Raw genomic sequence first — 21,087 nt, 5'->3', positions numbered from 1 at the left:
CTTGCAGCTATCATTAAAGAAGATATAGTAAGGCATCTGGAAAGAAATGGATCCATCAGGCAGACACAACATGGATTCTGCAAAGGCAGGTACTGTTTGATAAACTTACTGGAGTCCTTTGAGGATATAACAAGCGCAGTGGATTGTGAGGAACAGGGGGATGTTATTTACTTGGATTTCCAGAAGGTGTTTGATAAGGTGCCACATAAAAGACTTATCCACAAAATAAGGATGCACAGAGTTGGGGATGTATTAGCATGTATAGTGAATTGGTTAACCAATGGAAAGCAGAGAGTTGGGATACATGGGTGTTCCTCTGGTTGGCAATCAGTGAGCAGTGTGCCCCAGGGGTCGGTGCTGGGCCCACAACTGTTCACGATATACATTAACATGCTGGAAGAGGGGGCCGAATCTAAGTTTGTTGATGATACTAAACTGAGGGGAAAAGCAAATTGTGCAGATGATAGGGAGAGTCTGCAGAGAGAAATAGATGGGTTAAGTGAGTGGGCAAGGGTCTGGCAGATGGAGTACAATGATGGTAAATGCTAGGTCATCCACTTTGGAAGGAAAAATGAAAGAGCAAATTATTATTTAAATAGCTAAAAAAATTGCAGCATGCTGCTGTGCAGAGGGACTTGGGAGTGCTTGTACATGAATCACAAAAGGTTGGTTTGTAGATGCATTAGGCTATCAAGAAAGCAAATGGAATGTTGGGCTTCATTGCTTGAGGGATTGAATTTAACAGCAGGGAGGTTATGCTGCAACTGTATAGTGTACTGGTGAGGCCTCATCCAGAGTACTGTGTATAGTTCTGGTCTCCTTGCTTGAGGAGGGATATACTGACTTTGGAGGCAATGCAGAGGTGGTTTACCAGGTTGATTCCAGAGTTGAGGGGGTTAGACTATGAGAGGAGATTAAGTTGCCTGGGACTGTACTCATTGGAATTCAGAAGAGTGAGAGGAGATCTTATAGAAACATATAAAATTCTGAAAGGGATAGATAAGATAGAGGCAGGAAAGTTGTTTCCACTGGTAACTGAGATTAGAACTAGGGGACATAGCCTCAAGATTCAGGGAAGTAGATTTAGGATTGAAATGAGGAGGAACTGCTTTTCCCCAGAGAGTGGTGAATCTGTGGAATTCTCTGCCCAATGAAGCAGTGGAGGCTACCTCAGTAAATTTATTTCGGATAAGGTTGGATAGATGTTTGCATAGTAAGGGAATTAAGGTGGAAAAGCCAGGTAGGTGGAGAAGAGTCCATGGCCAGATCAACCATGATCTTATTGAATGGCGGAGCAGGCTCGATGGGCCAGATGGCCTACTCTGGCTCCTAATTCTTATGATCAGATTCCTCCATCTCCAGCCCTGCCCTCCCCACCTTCCCGGTTTCACCTTTCACCTTGTGTTTCTCCTTCCTCTCCCTCTACCTTCTAACTCTGACTCCTCATCTTTTTCTTCAGTCCTGCCAAAGGGTTTTGGCCCAAAATATCAACTATACTTTTTTCCATAGATGCGGCCTGGCCTGCTGAGTTCCTCCAGCATTTTGTGTGTGTTGCTTGGATTTCCAGCATCTGCAGATTTTCTCTTATTTGTGACTGAAAACAAATATCTCATTTTTCTAGAAGATTTAATAAAATTAACCACTGAGGATCCAGTTACATTTTAGAATTCACATAGTATTTCAATAAATGTTATCTTGTGCAAAGTTATTCACTGCGGTTTTTGTTTTTTAATTCTTCGCCACAGTTTAAATCTTATGAAGTTGCTAATCTTTTAAAGTGTGTTTTTTGTATGTGACAAACAAAGGTGTGTCAAATGACGAAAATAAATTCCTTGTAGAGTAATGTGACATGGAAACAGTCCCTTAGGTCCAACTCATCCATATTGACCAAGGTGTCTGCCTACCCAAGTACAGGCAGTCCCCGGGTTATGAACAAGTTCCGTTCCTGAGTCCGTCTTTAAGTCGGATTTGTACGCAAGTTGGAACAGGTACATCCGATATTATTTAGCATCAGTTAGTCAAACGCTTATCTTAGTATGTAGTATATATTTTACCTTTCTATTCATATAAAACACTTACGAAACATGTATTTTAATAACTAAACCACTGCATTGCTTAGTAATAATTGTAGTTTTCATTGGGGCAGGGCCTTTCACATGTTCCATTATTCTCACTTTATCCTTTACCTGTATCCTTTAAAATTGTTCCGATCCTTGACCAAATGTAACCTAACGCTCTTCCAATGACTGGCGTTTCACCTCTTTCAGATCGCTTTATTACTTCCACTTAGTTTTCAACCGTGATCATTTTCTGTCAACAGAACAGAAAACTGCTGATTCAGCAGCAGCCACGGGTCCTCTGCTCTCCAGGTTCCTAAGTCCACCCACACTGAGACAGGTTAAATGGGACAAGTGGGGGCGGTGCTGACTGCAAAAGGGGGGGGGGGGGTCAGGGTGAATCTTGCTAAGAAATATTTAAGCCAAATACAAAGTTACACACTTAGCACAGTGTTAACGGCAATGACTCAATGGCGGACAGCGTCATCCGACTTAAAATGGTGGACGGCGTTTTCCTCCCTCCGTTCATAAGGACGAGTTGTTCATAAGTCGGACATTCGTAACTCAGGGACTGCCTGTAGTTCCATTTGCCTGAGTTTGGCTTGTATTCACTAAACTCTGATCCATATATTTCTGCAAATGTCTCTTAAATGTCATGATTCTACCTATCTCAACTACTTTCTCTGACAGCTTATTCCACATGTGCTCCTCATTCGGCATGAAAAAGCTGTCTCTGAGATCCTTCTTAAATCTTTCCCCTCTTACCTTAAGTCTGTCTTTTAGTTTTAGGTTTCCTTTTCCTGGGGAGAAATAACACCATGTGCATTCACATTTTCTATCCCCTCTTATGATTTTGTACATCTTTATAAGGTCATATCTCAGCCGCCTCTACGCTCCAGGTAATAAAGTGTTAAGCAGTCCAACCACTCCCATCAAGTAGGAATGTTGAATCCTGGTAACATTCTCATATACCTTATTTGCTGCCTTTTTTGAGTTGAATGATGTGCTCCCTATACTAGGGTGACAAAAGCAATACACAATACTGCATGAGTGGCCTCACCAATCTCTTATACAACTGCAAAATAACATCCCAACTCTTGTATTTGATGCCCTGACTAATGAAGGCCAGCATGTTAAACACCTTCACCACCTTCCCTCTGATGTCACTTGCAGTACCTGTACTCCGAGGTCCCTCTGTTCCATAATACTCCCCAAGGCCCTAACATTCACAAAACAAGTCCTGCCCTGATCTGACTGCCCAAATGCAACAGCTCATGCTTAATTGGATTGAATGCCTTTTGTCAATCCTCAGTCCACTTACATAGCTGATCAAGATAATCCTGTACTTTTTGATAACTTTTTTCACTTCCTATGATGCCACCTATTTAAATATGAACCACGAATATAATAAGCATGTAAATTCTCATCCAAATCGTTTTTGAAGAGACTTACGTTGCCTTTAAGACATTTGTTTAGTTTATTATATTTTTGCTTTAGTAATTCATTTATAATCATTTTCTAGTTAAAATTGTTTAAAGTAAATTCGTTGTCTGTGATATAACGCGGCATGCGATGACGTCACACCCGGGTTTGCCGCGTCTTGTGGGAAAATACCGGTTTGGAGAAATGGAAAGGAGGGGGCTTATGTGTGTGCAGGATCAGCGCGAGAAAAGTTTTCTTTCTACGCACTAGAAACATCAGAGAAGCAATGCTGCAAGTTCAGAAGATAATCGATATGTTGAATTAAAAATGTTAATGCTGATTCTGTTAAAAGTAATGACGGTTGATAAGTTTATGTTTTTTGTTATTTAAAGAGTTGCAGATAGTTTGTGTTGATGTATTTAAAGCTAGTCGATGGCGTAGGTAGATTCTGACTGTATGTTGCACTTTAATATAGTTGTTGTAGTTTTACTTTTGCAAGTATTTATTATGTAAATGTGATGTCAAGGAAACAAATACTGTATATATTTTGTATTGTTTTATCAACAGTTTTCACCATACATTAATGTGGAAGAGTGAACAGTAAACGGTTAATCTTACTGGGACCACCTCAATGACTGGTTTATGCTTGGTGTTTAGTTTAGAGTTCTTTTACACCTGTGCGAGAACACTACAAGACTATTTTCCATTTGATATTTATATTTCAGCTAACTCCTAATAATATTTATGAACAATGTTAAATGTTTGCCTCATTAGTGGTTCAAAGCCTAGAATACATTTTTTATACTTACTATAGTCCCATAATAGCTGAACCAAGTTAGTTTTACTGGGGTAATATGATTGTTAAAAATATAATGCATTTTAATAAAAATTGATAAACAATTGACCATTGATCTGTTACAGATTTCAAGTTTCAGTTTTCTGTCTTCAACACATCTCTCAAATACTTGTTATTATTTTTGCTTTTAAATTGATGTCATCCTTCTCATTTTCTGACTTCATTTGTAATGACAGTTTTCAGCTCTGTTTACTGTTGTGGCATGGGGAGATTGATTTTGTTCTATCCTGAATGACCCACAACTTGATGCATACAGGATATCTTCTCCCTCTTGGTTCCCAGGGTGATTTTTTTTCCCCAATGTGCACATTTGGTTGAGAAATACACCTTAGTAAAACTTAGTTTATATTGGGTATAAACATAATTTCCTGCACCTTGCCACAAAGATGTCACAATTAGAATATTATTAATTTTGAACTTCCAAATGGAATAGAATTACCTTTATAGCAGCAGTGACATTCAAAGAGGAGCTTCACAGCAATAATTGTTTACATAAAAGGGATATGCTTAAAAATATCAAATTTTAATTATTGGCTGCTTTAGAAACTAGCCAAATTAAACTATCTCTTCTGCCTCTTAAATGCCAACATCCTATCTGCTTCCACCACTACTTGGTAGACTAATCCAAGCACCAATCACTGTGCAAAAAACAAAATTAAAAAAAAAGGCTTGCCTTGCACATCTCCTTTGAACTTTCCCCTCTTGCCTTAAGGATCAAGGATCAACTTTATTTACAATATACACTTCATTAGGTACAGGAGTGGAATCCTGCGTGGTCTTTTGCTGCTGTTGCCAGTCCACTTCAAGATTTGATGTGTTGCGCATTCAGAGATGCTCTTCTGCACATCTCTTTTGTAACAGGTTATTTGTGGCCTTCTTGTCAGCTTGAACCTGTCTGGCCATTCTCATCAGTACTTTATTATTAACAAGGCATTTTCACCCTAGGAACTGCTAATCACTGGATTTTTTTTTTAGTTTTCTACACCAATCTCCGTAAACTCTAGAGCCTGTGGTGCTTGAAAATCCCAGGAGATCAGCAGTTTCTGAGATACTCAAACAACCCCATCTGGCACCAACAATCATTCCACTGTCAAAATTGCTTAGATCACATTTCTTCCCAAACCTAATGTCTGGTCCAAATAGCAACTGAACCTCTTGACCAGCTGCCACATGATTGGCTGATTTAATAAGCAGATGTACCTAATAAAATGACCACTGAGTTTTACATTTGCTTGTATTAAGAATTTGCTGTGGTGTGTTGGTGAAGGTGCAACATGCAAAAATAATAAAAAATTGCAAAAGACAACATTCAACAATTAAAAAGATTTATATTAAAAATAAAGGAAGAGCTTAAAATCTGGATATGGAATAAAAGGTGTTTAAATACATAAATACGAGCATGTGGTGGTTGTAGTTGTCCGTCGTATCCAACAATGACAATGGAACGTGTGGGAGTTTTTAAAGTGGAAAATCCATTGCAGTGGGGCAGTTTCACTCTCTTGACCTCAGAAGTCCATGTCCCGTCATCACAACTGAGGCCTTCTTTGATTGTAGTGAGTGACCATGACTATATCTGTGCCTTGTTATGCTCTTCGCTCTCCACAAAGCATTGCAGAACTGTATTTCTGGCCATTGGGTTGCACTGTTGATCTCATCCACCCAATGCAATGGAGCTGACTTCACAAATTAGGACAAGCATCTCACTGGAGTATGAGGTCCACTGGCTACCCTCACCTAGTTTAGTTTGCTTGTCAATGCAGTGTACTGGGGTGTGGCCACTGTTGCATGCAAACATCTACTTTGAGCCACTACATTATCACAAGTGGATTAAACTATGGGCAGTGCATTGACAGGAGTAATAGATAGAGAGGAGTTGAGGGGTGCTTACTAGGATGGTTGGTTAGGTTAACTATCTGGGGGAATAGACCTAAGATGGCATTTTTCTTCTTTTAATAGCCCTATAGTGCTTTCCAGCAGAAAACTTTTGGAAAAGGCAGTTTGGAGGGTGGGTAGTGTTCGTAATGGCATTTCCTACCTACTGGAGAGTACTAGTATATTAGTCTAATGGTAACAGAAGGTTAATGTAGGAGTTGAGGTTACCAGGATACCTGATGAATGCTGGATTGGGGGCTAACTCCTGTCAGTGCTGTGCTCCAGTGTTTGCTAGGTGGAAAACAAACTGGATTGTGTGCATTCATTTGCAGACTGCTGAAGGCTTGTTCTTGTCGCCAACACCCATGGGCTGTTAATTTACAGGACATGATACTCAGAGACTTGGACTATATATATTTTTGTGTGACTATGTTTACTGGTACCTTGTGTGTGTAGTGCTGTGTATGATTATTGGTAATGTTTTGCACCTTTGCCCCAGAGGAATGCAGTTTCATTTGGCTGTATTCATGTATGGTTGAATAATAATTAAGCTTGAATGTTAACGTGACTTGGCACACAGTGATGCTTTGTAGATGCTGTGGTCCAGAGGAGTACAGTTAAAACTGGAATTGGTGTGCAGTACCTCTTTCATGCACAGTGGGTTCTGGAGGATGAAAGAGCATGTGTATTTTGCTTATTCTGTGCATGTGTGCAAAGGAAAATGCTTAAAAGATTATGTTTGTCTCTAAATGTTAACATTGGGAAAGGAGAGTTTACTCTCCTTTCCCGTAAACTATTCATTTCATTTTTTCATTCAAGTTGTTTGGTTTTAGTGAATTGTGGCGACCCATTTCCTGGCACATCCAAACCGGCTCACAGTTAGATAGCCTACGGGGGTTTGCGAGCACAGAGCTTTGGAGCCTCTGCGCCATGGGGGGCCGGTTGAGGGAGGCTTAAAAGTGAGGCTGAGGATTTCGAATAAAGTTTTTTCCTTCGACTGCAGTTACCGACTCCGTGTCGTAATTTTAGCGCTGCGTGTAGCACACCGCTACAGAATTGGCTTAATAATTTTCTTTCTCTTGCCCTTTGTTGCAGATATTATGAGATACAAACGTGTATTTGAGATTTGAGGGTATGGTCTTAAGCAACTTGGATTGACTGCACAGAATTATATTTTTTGGAAAAAAGTATTTACCTCATAAAGAGATACATCTGTAGTGGGTTTTACTGGGGTACTTAAGGATGCGATATAGCTGCAATCTCTTTTACTCATTCTAGTAGCATATTTTCTTGGCAAACTTTTGGTTGAACCATCTGTTCAATTTATTTCCCTTGGATGATAGTTAAATTACTAACATAATCGGTTTCTCTTCAGGAATGTATAACAGTAAATAGCTACACATGACTATAATTACATTCTTCTATTTTCCTTTTACCCAGGGAGCTCAGAAGCCTTTCACAGAAATAATCAAAGCTAATATAGGTGATGCTCATGCTATGGGGCAGCAGCCAATCACATTTCTGAGACAGGTAGGTGTGGGCATGACATATTCTGCAGTGCTTTCTAAAGGGAATTTTAATCTAGTCTTCAAAGAGAAAGTTAATACCAAGTGGGTTTTACAAATGATTGTCTTCTTTTGCTTCAGATTCCAGATCTGTAGTCTCTTGGTGTGCTATTGTCATTTAATTAACTGCATTCCTCTATTATTGTTTTATTTATGGTAACAATTTTGTAGTATTGTATTCAGCAATGCAATATGTGTAACTCCACTTTCAATAGTTGAATGAAGGGACTGATATTTAGTATTTCATTGATTCATGGTGCAAAATGTTTTTCAGGAAGGTCAGATTTGGATTCCAAACCAATTTTGACAGTCATTTATAAGATTTATTTTTAATTTTAGAGACGTGCATAACTTTTCCACTCCTTACTTCCCGGCGGTTCAATTTACAGCCAATTAGCCCCTCCCTCTGTGAACCAATGAATAATGTATTTTATAGCCCTTGCCCTCCCTCTACCCCCATCACCTTCTCTACATGTAGAACTCAGGAGCCATCAGGAAAATGCAAATAATATCTGTTTGTATTAAATCTTGAAGGCTCTTCACATTCTCTTGAACCATGGCTGCACCACCACCGTAAAATAGCAGTCTGTACATTGTCCTGTCTACAATTATTGTAACTTAGAATTAAATTATGCCAGTCCACAGTGTGATGCAGGGATAGTCCAGTGCACACTGTTCAACACTGGCAGACCTGGCTCTGCCTGTATTGAACTTCCAGTGTAGTACAAACTGTGTGTGCACTCATGACCCTGGGTTCAACTGCAATCCAGGTGGACAGTGGAGTGCGAGAAACAGCTAAATCCTATTGTCCTGTTTCGAGCTGCCTTGCCACTCGTCTTGGTACATACATGCTGTATAAGCATCTACAAGGTACTCCTTTAAAGAAATTGGGCTGTTCTGAGGAATTTTGCGAGCTGTCAGCAATCCCATGGCCAAAATTGGTGGTAAGGTAATTGGTGAGTCGATATGGAAGCTGAATCTGTGAGTCATAATGTTATAGTGATGGCATACCTTTTGCACCATGGAGCTGGGAGACGAAAGGCATTTGATCAGTCAAGGACAGGAGTCACACAACTCCATAAAGCACTACAACTCCTTAAAGCAAACAAGAGGTTCCAGAGGAACATGTTGTAAACTCTGGATCTAAGTCATAAACAAAGATTGTAAATAGTTGAAGGGCCAGATTTAATCCGTGCAAATATTTTTTTTTAAAAATAATAAAAATACAACTTAGTAATAAAATAAATTACACTAATTTTCCATAGCCTTCAGGCCAAAATTCCATTTCTTGTGACACAGTTATGAAATGATTCACTTTGGAAGGTTGAACTTAAAGGCAAAATACAGGGCTAATGGCAGGATTCCTAGCAGTGTGGAAGAACAGAGGGATCTTGGGGTGAACATCTGTAGATTCCTCCAATTTGTAGTGCAAGGTGATAGGGTTGTGAGAAGGGATGGCAGTTGAGGCAGATGTGTTACAGACATTTAAGAAACTCTTAGATGGGCATATAGATGATAGAAAAATTAGGGCTATGAGGGAGGAAAGGGTTAGATTGATCTTAGAATAGGCTAAGGTGTCAACACAACTTATAAACTGAAGAAAATAAAAACACAAAATGCTGGCAGAACTCAGCAGGCCAGACAGCATCTATGGGAGGAGGTAGTGACAACGTTTCGGGCGGAAACCCTTCATCAGGAGTGAAGTAACACGGGATGGTGGAGAGGGGATAAGAAGTGGGGGGAGGGATGAAGTAGAGAGCTGGGAAGTGATAGGCTGGAGGGAAATGGGCTAGGGGGGAGGTGGAGAATTATGGGAAATAAAAGAGAAAGAAAGGTAGGGCTGGGGGGAGACTATAGTGAGGGGGGAAAGAGAGAGAAAGAGAACCAGACTAAAATAAGAAGGTAGGGATGGGGGTAAGGGAGGGCAGGGGTATCAACGGAGGTCTGTGAGTTGGATGTTCATGCCGGCAGGTAGGAGGCTACCTAGGCAGGAGATAAGGCATTGCTCCATCGACCTGCGTGTGGCCTCATCTTGACGGTAGAGGAGGCCATGGACAGACATGTCGGAGTGGGAGTGGTCTGTGGAATTGAAGTGTGTGGCCACAGGGAGAACCTGCCACTGCTGGCGGATTGAGCACCGGTGTTCGGTGAAACGGTCTCCCAGTCTGCGGCGGGTATCCCCAATGTATAAATGGCCCCATTGGGAGCACCGGATACAGTATATCACCCCAGATGACTCGCAGGTGAACTGGTGCCTCACCTGAAAGGACTGTCTGGGGCCTGGGATGGTGGTGAGGGAAAAAGTGTGGGGGCAGGTGTAGCACTCCTTCCGTTTACAGGGATGAGTGCCCGAAGGGAGGTTGGTGGGGAGGGATGGGGGAGATGAATGGACAAGGGAGTCACGTAGGGAGCGATCCATCATGAATGACTCCATCTCAGCAAAGATTGAAGCATCAAGGTGAATGCAGAGAGGTCAGCGATAGCTCGGCCCGAGATGGTCAGCAGCATTTGAACTTAGGTCGGTGGCATTGGTATCCAGGCCGGCAGTCAGTATCGGGAACTGAGTTTGCATGGCTGCTCTCCACGTATGGGGCAAAATGGGATTTTCCCATATCCAGAGATTCATGTGATTATCGGACTGTAGTTTTTGTTAGTTTCCTTTAGCTTTTCTGTGTTTTCTTGTGGATGATTAGCGGGTGGGTGATTTGTTAATTTTTTTAGTGTGTAAGAGGTAGTGGGGGCGGTTGGTGCTACTGTCACTTCTGCAAGTGAGGGGGCCAGGGATAGTTATGTGTAGACAGTCATTGATATTGTGCCTTTTTTGCTGTGGGTGAGGGGGGAATTTTGGGGTCTGCAAGTTTTGTTTCTTTTTCGTGCTGATTGGGGGAGGGGAGTTGATGTCCGTAATCCACACCCATGGTCTTTCTGTATTTAATGACTATCTGGAGTAGACAAATATCAAAGTTGTATCATAATGCATACTTTGACAGTAAAATGAACCTTTGAACTTAGCTACGAGCAGCTGAAAGTTGGTAGTTCCCTTTGTTACTGAGAGTCACAGATAGCATGAGAAAAATCAGCTTTGGTTTTTCTTTTCCATAGGTGCTGTGACATCTAGTATTTCCAGTGTTTCAAATTGCCCAGCTCTTCTTTGCAATGCTATTAACTGGCATTCTCTTGCCTAAAAAGTGGTAAATTGATGTTTTCTACTTATTGTTGCAGTTCTTCCCATTCTTCTTTCGCACTTCAAAGCAATGTTAAAGTTCCTGCATCATTAAACAGAGAGAACTAACCAAAGTTAAGACCGTAAGACATAGCAGAATTAGGCCAGTTGGCCATTCCGTCATGACTGGAACATTTTTTTCCCCCACTCTCCACCTTCTCCCCATAATCTTTGATGCTGTGGTGAACCAATAACCTATCAATCTCGGTCTTAAATACACCCAACAACCTGGCCTCCACAGCTGCTTGTGGTAACAAATTCACCACCTTCTGACTAAAGAAATTTCTTTGCATCTCTGTCTTAAATGGATGCCTCTCTAGGACAAGAGGGCACAGCCTCAGGTAGACTCCCCCACCATGGGAAACATCCTTTCCACTTCTACTCTGTCTAGACCTTTTAACATTTGAAAGGTTTCATTGAGATCTTACCCCCCCACCCCCCATCTATTCTAAATTCCAGTGAGTACAGGCCGTGAGCCATCAAGCATTCCTCATATGATAACCCATTCATTCCCGCAATCATCTTTGTGAACCTCCTTTGAACCCTCTCCAGTGCCAGCACATCTCTTCTTAGATGAGGAGCCCAAAACTGTTCACAGTACTCAGGTCAGCATTCACTAGTGCTTTATAAAGCCTCAGCATCATATCTCTGCTCTTGTATTCTAGACCTCTTGAAATGAATGCTAACATTGCATTTGCATTCCTCACCACTGGCTTTACCGGCAAGTTAACCTTTTTGATGTTCTGGACAAGAATACCCAATCCCTTTGTAACTCAAATTTTTGGATTTTCTTCCCATTTTAAAAAATAGGCAGCACATTTATTTCCACTACCAAAGTGCATGACAATGTATTTTCCAACATTGTGTTTCATTTGCCACTTTATTCCCCATTCTCCTAATTTAAGTCCTTCTGCAACCTACCTGTTCCCTCAACACTACCTGCCCCTCCACCAATCTTCATATCATCTGCAAACTTGGCAACAAAGCATCCTCTTTATCTATCCTACTTGCAATCTCATAAAAAAATTCCATCAGGTTTGTCAGGAAAGATTTTTGCTTAAGGAAGCTATGCTGTGTCCTATCTTGCCCTGTGTCACCAAGTACTCCATAACCCCATCCGTGAGAATTAAATCCAACATCTTCCCAATTACTAAGGTCAAGCGAACTGGTCTATAATTTCCTTTCTGTTACCTCCCTTCTTAAAGAGTGGACCGACATTTGCAATTTTCCAATCATCCTGAACTATGCCAGAGTCCAATGATTCTTGAAAGATCATTACTAATGCCTTCATTATCTCTACCGCTACATCTCTCAGAACCCTATGGTGCAGTTCATCTGGTCCAGGTGACTTGTGTACCTTCAAGTCTTTCAGCCTTTTTATCACTACCTCCCTTGTAATAGTAACTGCAGTCACTTCTCTTCCCTCACACCCTTCAGCACCTGGCATACTGCTAGTGTCTTCCTCAATGAAGACTAATGGAAAATATTCATTTAGTTCATCTACCATCTCCTTGTCCCCGTTGTTATTATTTCTCTGGCCTCATTTTCAAGCGGTCCTATATCCACTCTCATCTCAAAGCTTACTCTGTCCACCTTGATATTGTCTGCTAGCTTGCTTTCATATTTCATCTTTTCCCTCCTAATGATTATTTTAGTTGCTTTCTGTAGATTTTTAAAAACTTCCCAATCCTCTAGCTTTCCACTGATTTTTGCTTTGTTGTATACCCTATCTTTTGCTTTTACATTGGCTTTGACTTCTCTTGTGAGCCACAGTTGTACTATTTTGAGTATTTCTTTGTTCTTGGAATACATCTATCCTGCACCTTCCTCATTTTTCCCAGAAACTCAAGCCATTGCTGCTCTGCTGTCATCCTTGCCAGCATCTCCTTCCAGTTTATTTTGGCCAACGCCTCTCTTATACCACTGTAATTTCATTTCCACCACTGAAATACTGCTACATCAGACTTTACTTTCTCTTTATCAAGTTTCAAGTAGAACTCAATCATACTGTGATCACGGCCTCCTAAGAGTTTCTTTACTTTAATCTCCCTAATCACATAAAACCCAATCCAGTACAGCTGTTGAGATCTGTTGAGATCCATTAACAACCTGATTTTCCCAGTCTTCTGTACCTGTTTGTTAAAATCTCCTATGACTATGTGCCTTTTCTATTACCTAATCTGTAGTCTACATCCAGCTACTGTTTGGATGCCTGTATGTAACTGTCATTGCAGTCCTTATACCCTTGTAGTTATTTAACTCAACCCATAAGGATTCCACATCTTCCAATCCTATGTCTCATCTTTCTCATGATATGATGCCATTCTTTACCAGCAGAGCCACGCCATGTCACTCCCTCTGCCTACCTTCCTATTCTTCCAATACAGTGTATAGCCTTGGATATTCAGCTCCCAACTACAACCATTCTTCAGCCACAATTCAGTGATGGCCCACAACATCATACCCAACAATCTGTAAAAGTGCAATGCGATCATCCACCTTATTTCTTGTACTCTGTGCATTGAGATATAACATTTTGAGTGCTGTATTTTCTACCCTTTTTGATTCTGCATTCCTACAATTTTGTCCTTACATCTCCCTGCCTGTTGTGATGGAAAATAACTGGTTCTTTGAGTCTTAACAGTAGAGGCCTGGACACACATAGTTTTAATAATAAGGAATTTATTTACAAGGGGAAGTCGGGTCAACACAAGCAACTACAATACACAGGAAGCGGTGTGGGGACAGGGTACAGTTACACAAACAAAGAACAGGGGAAAAGCACTACAACAGCTATCCCCCTTGACCTTGGATAGCTGCGGCTCCCTTACCAGGACAAACAATAGACCTTCCCAAGCATAAATCAATGCACTTACCTCCAATGTGATGGTCTGTAAGAGAGGGCAAGCCAAGGGCAAGTCTCACCTTTTAAAGCATGGGGCTGGGCGCGATAATCCAATTAAGGTGACCAATAATTTAGGTGTGCATTGATTAGTTCGGAGGGACCAAATGTTGATTGGCATGTGGTGTGTCCTCCGACCAGCCAGGTGGCAGTGCATCTGTCACGTGGCCGGTATCTCTGGATACACTGCCCTTCTTGACAGTATGACTGCACATTGTCTTTGCTTTTTTTTAAATCATCCCTCATATCCTGAGTCCCTTCACTCCGGTTTCCACCCCCCTCCCAACAACTTTTAACAAACCTGCCTGCGAGAATATTGGTCCTCCTCAGGTTCAGGTGGGACTCTTCCCTTTTGGACAGGTCAAATTCCCCCAGAAGAAACCCTAATGATCCAAGAACTTGAAGCCCTGTCCCCTCCACCAGCTTCTCAGCCACACATTTATCTGCCAAATCATCCTGTTTCTACCCTCACTGGTGCGTGACACAGGTAATCCAGAAATTACTACCCTGGAGGTCCTGCTTCTCAGCTTTCTACCTAGTTCTCTAAATTCTCTCTTTAGGACCTGTTTGCTTTTCCTTCCTATGTCATTGGTATCAATATGTACCAAGATATCTGGCTGCTCTCCCTCCCCCACTAAAATGCTGTGGACGCGATCCAAGATGTCCTTACACTGGCACTTGGGAGGCAACATACCATCCAGGTGTCCCGCTCACATCCACAGAATCTCCTGTCAGTTTCTCTGACTGTTGAGTCCTATATCACTACCGCTCCACTCTACTCTCTCTTTCCCTTCTGCACCACAGACCCATGGTCTGTGCCAGTAACCTGATCTCCATGGCATTCCCCTGGGAGGTCATCCCCTCACAAAAGTATCCAAAATGGTGTACTTAATATTGAGGGGAATGGCCACAGGGGTGCTTTGCGCTATCTGCCGATTCACCTTGACATTCCTTCTCCACCTCCTGCAACTTAGGGGTGACTACTTCCCTGTAACTCCAATTGGTGATCTCCTCACTCTCCCGAGGGTCATCTAGCAGCTGCTCCAGATCCCTTACACAGTCTTCAAGGAGCTGCAGCTGGATGCACTTCACACAGATGTAGTTCCCTGGGAGACTCTAGGTCTCCCAGGACTCCAACATCCACATGATGGCCATTTAACCAGCGCTAAGTACCTCTGACACAGTTTTTTTTTAAAAGGGAAACTGAACAGAAACTTGCCCAACCTACTCAGAGCCAATGCTTTCTATAAGCCAAAGTTTGATACTCCCACTCTCACCACTGGCCCACTCCCAACCCTGCTTGTCCCTTCTGTACTTTTATTTACTCCTCTCTGTGCTGCTCCTGCAGTTGATTGGGCCGCCAGAATTAATTTAGAGCTACTTCAAAATCTTGTGCATGTTATAAATATAAAATTTGAAAAATAGTTGATTTGTTTTAAAGGATATAAATTTGGTTAAAACAGTGCCACCAAACTCAGCTAAAAGATAAATTAATGACTACAATAATCAAAGAGACAAATGGGAATAGAAGACCAAGTTTAGGCATGTCAAAAAAAAAATGTCTTTGATCTCCTGCTTACGTAAAGTTGAAGGAATATCAAAAGCATCATTTTGTTCAACAAAAAAATAACACTTTGAGGCCTTTGAATGAATGCCACATTCATTTCCGAAATTCTAAATCAGTTTTGTCTTCAGTAAATTATTTTGTAGTTCCTGATAAGTATTCTTAAGAAATGACTGAAATGAGTGGTTGTTTTGAAACCAGTGATTAGATTTGTAGCTGGTTGGTTATTAACATTTTTGGAAGTAGGAAAAATACTAACAAAATCTATTTGAATGTTTACTTATGCTTCTTTCCTGATTCAGGTTGTTGCTCTTTGTACTTGTCCTGAACTGATTGATAGTCCTGACTTTCCTGCTGATGCAAAAGAGAGAGCCCAACGTATCTTACAGGATTGTGGAGGACATAGTCTAGGTATATCTGCTTATCCCTATTTGTGCTACTGTATTCACATTTAGGCAAGTGATGTTCAGGAACCCTGAGGTCATCAGTGAATAATGAGTATGAAGATCTATGGCAAATCTGTAGTGGAAATTTGTATGCTATTAAAGATCCAATTCGGAGTCCAATTTATTCCAAAGATCTATTGATGGGACAAGGAACAATTCTGATAATGGCTGTGCCCAGCTTTCAGTGTGTGCTACGTGAGTTTGATAAAGCAGGAAGCATTTTCCTGAATTATTTTTTATGAGTACTAAACTTCCTCGAATTGTAAACTAGGCAGATACTGGCGCACCTTGGATTGTGTGGATGAATAGTTTACCATAGATATGGTTATCAATTAGAATGAAAACTAACAGATAAAATGCTAAAACAGGATAAATGATTTCTGCAGATAATCATCACTCAGCTATCATTTACCCAGACTTTGACAATCTCTCACAAATGAGTGAGCAGCAAGTTGGAGTCTACAGCCAACCCACTAATGAATGGACAATTAAACAGATATTTTTTGAATTCTGGCCAATTGACAAACAGATCAAAGCTAAGTAAGCACTTGTACTCGCATATCACCCTTTGGTTGACCTTTGAAAATGCAGAGGAAAAACAATCAACTAAGATGGTACATTTTGTTCTAAAACAAGCTGCTTCTGTAAGTTATAAGTATCTTAGATGTTATTTGTACTTGATCTGTGAGCACTGGTAGAGAAGGAATAGTCTTGGGGTCTGAGCTTCCTTAAATTTTATCTAATTAAATTTATGATGTAATATTAAACACCAACATTGATCACATGGAACTTTTTTTGTAAAAAATAATTTCAGGTTCTTACAGTGCAAGCCAGGGTCTGAATTGTATAAGACAAGATGTTGCAAAATATGTAAAGTCAAGAGATGGAGGAGTTCCTGTAGATCCTAATAATATTTATATTACCACTGGAGCAAGTGATGGAATAATGGTATGTATATCAGTAGTTTAATGACCAACTTCTTTATTCACTAAAAGCAACACTAAATTGTTGTAACTAATTTTGGAACTGTTCTTCAAGTACACTATATATAAATCAGTGTAGTTTTAGACTTTCTGAATTGTATGTCTTTTTCTCCCCCAGTCTGTTTTGAAACTCCTTTTGTCTGGAGAAGGCAGAATGCGAACTGGGGTAATGATTCCAATTCCACAGTATCCCCTGTACTCTGCAGCCATCTCAGAGCTAGGTGCTGTCCAAGTCAACTATTACCTGGATGAAGAAAATAATTGGGCTCTGGATAAAAGTGAATTGAAGCGAAGCTTGAACGAGGCCAAAGAGTATTGCTTACCTAAAGTTCTTTGCATTATTAACCCCGGAAACCCTACTGGTACTTTACTTAACTATTTCAAAAATAAAATGCATGCTTATGTTTGAATACACTTAGATGCTTCACTAATAATGAAGAGTGACATTAAAAGAGCCTACTTGTTTTTAAGTAGATCATATTTTATTCATGGCGTTAGGTCAGTTGTAGCTCTTGTACTTCATGAGAGAAGTCTGTGGGTTCAAGTTCAGTTTCAAAACCGGAGCACCTATTCTAGGAGGTCACTTCAGAGTTGCACCTAGGGTGCTACAACTCAGCAGTTTGCCCTTTTTAAATGACATTTGAAATAAATATTTATTCAAGCCATTCACGTGTACATTTATAGATCCATCCCAAGTTAATGAAGGACTGCATATAATGATAACGCTGTTTGCTTCTGGGACAGATGAGATATTTCATCTGTTCTTCTAGTTTAATGACCATGCTGTTGTGAATGAGATTTATATCAAGCAGCATAGTGATGTAGCCATTAGTGCTGTTGTCTCACAGCTGCAAGCACTTGGGTTCACTCATGATCCTGGTCCAGTTTGCATCTTTCCATGATTGTGTAGATTTTTTTCTGGGTGCTCTACTTCCTCACCTATCCTAAAGACATGCTGGTAGGTTAATTGCTTTACCACTTGCATCTTGGAATAGATTAATGAGGAAAGGAATCAAAGGAGAGCCAATCCATGTGTGTACTTAAATTAGGTGTGAGGGAATGTGTGGTTAATGGCCAGCATGGAGTTGATATCCATTCAGCACCTACATCTGCCCTCTCACCATATCCGTGATGCTCCACCAATCGGGAATCTATCAACTTCCACTTTAAATATACCCACAGACTTGTCTTCCATCACCGTCTGTGGCACAGCATTCCACAGATTCATGACTCTGGCTTAAAAAAAAAAGTTCCTCCTTACTTCTGTTTGAAAAGGCCACCCCTCAGTTTTGAGACTGTGCCCTCCAGTTCTGGATACCCCCACCAGGTGAAACATCCTCTCCATAACCATCTTATGTAGTCCTTTCAACATTCGGTAGGCTTCAATGAGATCCCCACGCATTCTTCTAAATTTCAGTGAGTACAGGCCCAAAACTGCTGAATGTTCCTCGTATGTTAACCCCTTCATTTCCAGAATCATCCTCGTGAACCTCCTCTGGACTCTCTCCAATGATAACACATCCTTTCAGAGATGAGGCCCAAAACTGTTGACAATACTCAAAGTGCGGTTTGACTATTCCCATTGAAATAAATGCCACATAGCATTTGTCTTCTTTACCAAGACTCAACCTGTGAATTAACCTTCTGGGAGTCTTGCACAAGGACCTTTAAGTCCCTTAGTACTTCTGATGTTTGAATTTTTTCCCCATTTAGCTCATCATCATCATCATCATCAGGTGCCATGCCCAGTTTGAGCTTTGACTGCCATGGCCCACACACTCCTGTTTCGGGTCAAGTGGATCAATTCTTTGGTATTCATTTCCAGTTCTCTGGCAGCTGTCGCCATTATCAATTGTATTTGCCTTCCTCTTGCTTTCTTCCCTTCAATCTTTCCCATAATTACCGCACATTCTAACTCCTCTTTCCTAATCACATGTCACATCATGTTACATCACAAGTTACATCATGATCTCATACATTATTTCCCTTTTTGTGCTTGCTCTGTTCATGACATCCGCATTAGATAATCGTTTTGTCCATGATATTCTTTGCATCCTCCTCAAAAATCACATTCAGTTTGCCTAGTGCTTCAATTCGTTTCCTCATGCTACTAGATATTGTCCAACATTCTGAGCCATATAACATAACTAGGTAAACATAACATTTCAGTGCTGTGAGGCGGGTTGTCATGCTTAGTATTGGTAAGCATACTCTTCGTTCTCGTAAAGGTGTCTTTTGCCATCCCATTCTTCTTTTGATGTCCATGTCGCACCTACCATCTGATGTCACCCAGCTTCCTAAGTAGCAAAAGTTCTGTACTTGTTTTATGTCTTCCCCGTTTATTCTCAGCCTGCAGGTAGGATTCTCCTTTTTGGATATCACCATACATTCTGTCTTTTGGCAATTGATAGACCCATTTTTGCACTTTCTTCAACAACTATATCAATTAAGTTTTGTAGTTCTTCCTCTGTACTTGCAATTAACACAGTGTCATCTGCATATATGAAATTATAATAGTCTACACTATTACTCCTTTTATCCAAAAATGCATCATCATACATTTCCCAGTACTATATTCCATGTGCCACTTTTTTGTCCGTTCTTCCAATTTGTGGAAGCCCTGCTGCAACCTCATTGCTTCCTCAGAACTAACTACACTGCCACCCATCTACAGATCATCCACAAACTTACCCACAAAGTCTTCATTTCCATTATCTAAATTATTGACAAACAATGTGAAAAGTAGGGGACCCAATACTGACCCCTGATGAACACCACTAGTCACTGGCAGCCAACCAGAAAAGGCCCCTTTTATTCCCACTCTGCCTCCAGCTGTCAGCCTTTCCTCTATCCTTGCTAGTAACTTTCCATTAACACCATAGTATTTTATTTTGTTAAGCAGCCTCATGTGGGGCCATTTATCAAATGCCTTCTGAAAATCTAAATGACATCCACTGCCTCTCCTTTGTCCACCCTGCTTGTTACTTCCTCAAAGAACTCTTAACAGATTTGTCAGACGAGAATTCCCCTTACAGAAACTACGCTGACTTTGACTTATTTTATCATTAGTCTGCAAGTACCCTGAAACCTCATCCTTAATAATGGACCCCAACACTTTTTCAACCACTGAAGTTAGACTAACTGGCCTATAACTTCCTCTCTTTTGTCTTCCTCCCTTCTTAAAGAGTGGAGTGACATTTGCAATATTCCAGTCCTCTGGGACCATGCCAGAATTAAGTAATTCTTGTAAAATCATGACCAAAGCATCTGTTACCTCTTCAGCAACCTCTTTCAGGACTCTGGGATGCAGCCCATCTGGTTCAAGTGACTTAACTACCTTAACACCTTTCAGTTTACCTAGCATATTTTTCCTTTGTAATAGCAATGGCAATCACTCCTGCTCCCTGACACTCACAGACCTCTGGTATACAGCTAGTGTCTTCCACAGAATAGGTTCATCTGCTTTTTTGTAATTGACTACAGTTCTACTTTTAATACTATTATTCCAAGCAAACTCCAGACCCTGAGAGTTAATGTCTCCCCTTAAGTTAGTGGTTGATGCTTTGTTGCCACTCTTATTGAAAATCTGGGTCATGTTTCTGACTGTCGTGTCCTAGCTGTCCTTCTTCCAATGAAAAGTAGGTATTTATTACAATGTTTGTGACATTGACTGAAGTCTAAAATGTGGCAGACAATTTGTGCACAGCAAGGCCTGGTAAAGGACAAGGTAATACTGCTGCAATTTGTTTAGTGATAATGATTTAATAAAGAGCATGTTCCAGGCCATAATGATAAGCACTTCTCCAAGCTTATGAGATGACATCCCTTCTAAAAGGCTACACTTTCGTAAATGTAGGATACCATCAGTACTTCACAGCACCAGTCTACGTCTGAAGCACTCTGGAATTCTTTGCGAATTTGAAAGAGAGGCTCCTAGGATGAGCTAATAGATGTTCTCGCTCCTCCTCCACCCTCCAACCAACCTTTCATATTTTCTTCCCCCCCACCACCCCATTACTAGCAGTTCATCCCGCAGTTATCTTACAGTCAGTCTGTCAAATCTGGTTGGAAAACAGAATTGGAAATTGATTGATGTCCTGCTGTCAAATGTAAGCACAACACAGATTTTCTGGATTTAGCCCTCTGACCCAGTCCCTGTTGTTCCTCTATGTAATTATGCATGTTATTGCACAAAAG

The 21,087-nt window shown here is 40.8% G+C and overlaps 1 protein-coding gene across 5 annotated transcripts in view; it reads left to right on the top strand.

Moving 5' to 3' along the window:
• Positions 1-21,087, top strand: part of gpt2 (glutamic pyruvate transaminase (alanine aminotransferase) 2) — an 85,859-nt gene that overhangs the window by 50,403 nt on the left and 14,369 nt on the right. For all 5 annotated transcript variants that reach the window (XM_059992932.1, XM_059992933.1, XM_059992934.1 and 2 more), the window contains 4 exons: positions 7,648-7,737; positions 15,764-15,872; positions 16,722-16,855; positions 17,009-17,252. In XM_059992932.1, coding sequence (XP_059848915.1) covers positions 7,648-7,737; positions 15,764-15,872; positions 16,722-16,855; positions 17,009-17,252 — 577 coding nt within the window. The remainder of the gene's footprint in view (positions 1-7,647; positions 7,738-15,763; positions 15,873-16,721; positions 16,856-17,008; positions 17,253-21,087) is intronic.

The sequence above is a fragment of the Hypanus sabinus genome, chromosome 17 (genome assembly GCF_030144855.1).
Source record: "Hypanus sabinus isolate sHypSab1 chromosome 17, sHypSab1.hap1, whole genome shotgun sequence".
In the NCBI taxonomy this organism is placed as follows: Eukaryota; Metazoa; Chordata; class Chondrichthyes; order Myliobatiformes; family Dasyatidae; genus Hypanus; species Hypanus sabinus.
The sequence above is the reverse complement of the archived record's forward strand: the minus strand, read 5'-3'. Positions and strand labels throughout refer to the sequence as shown.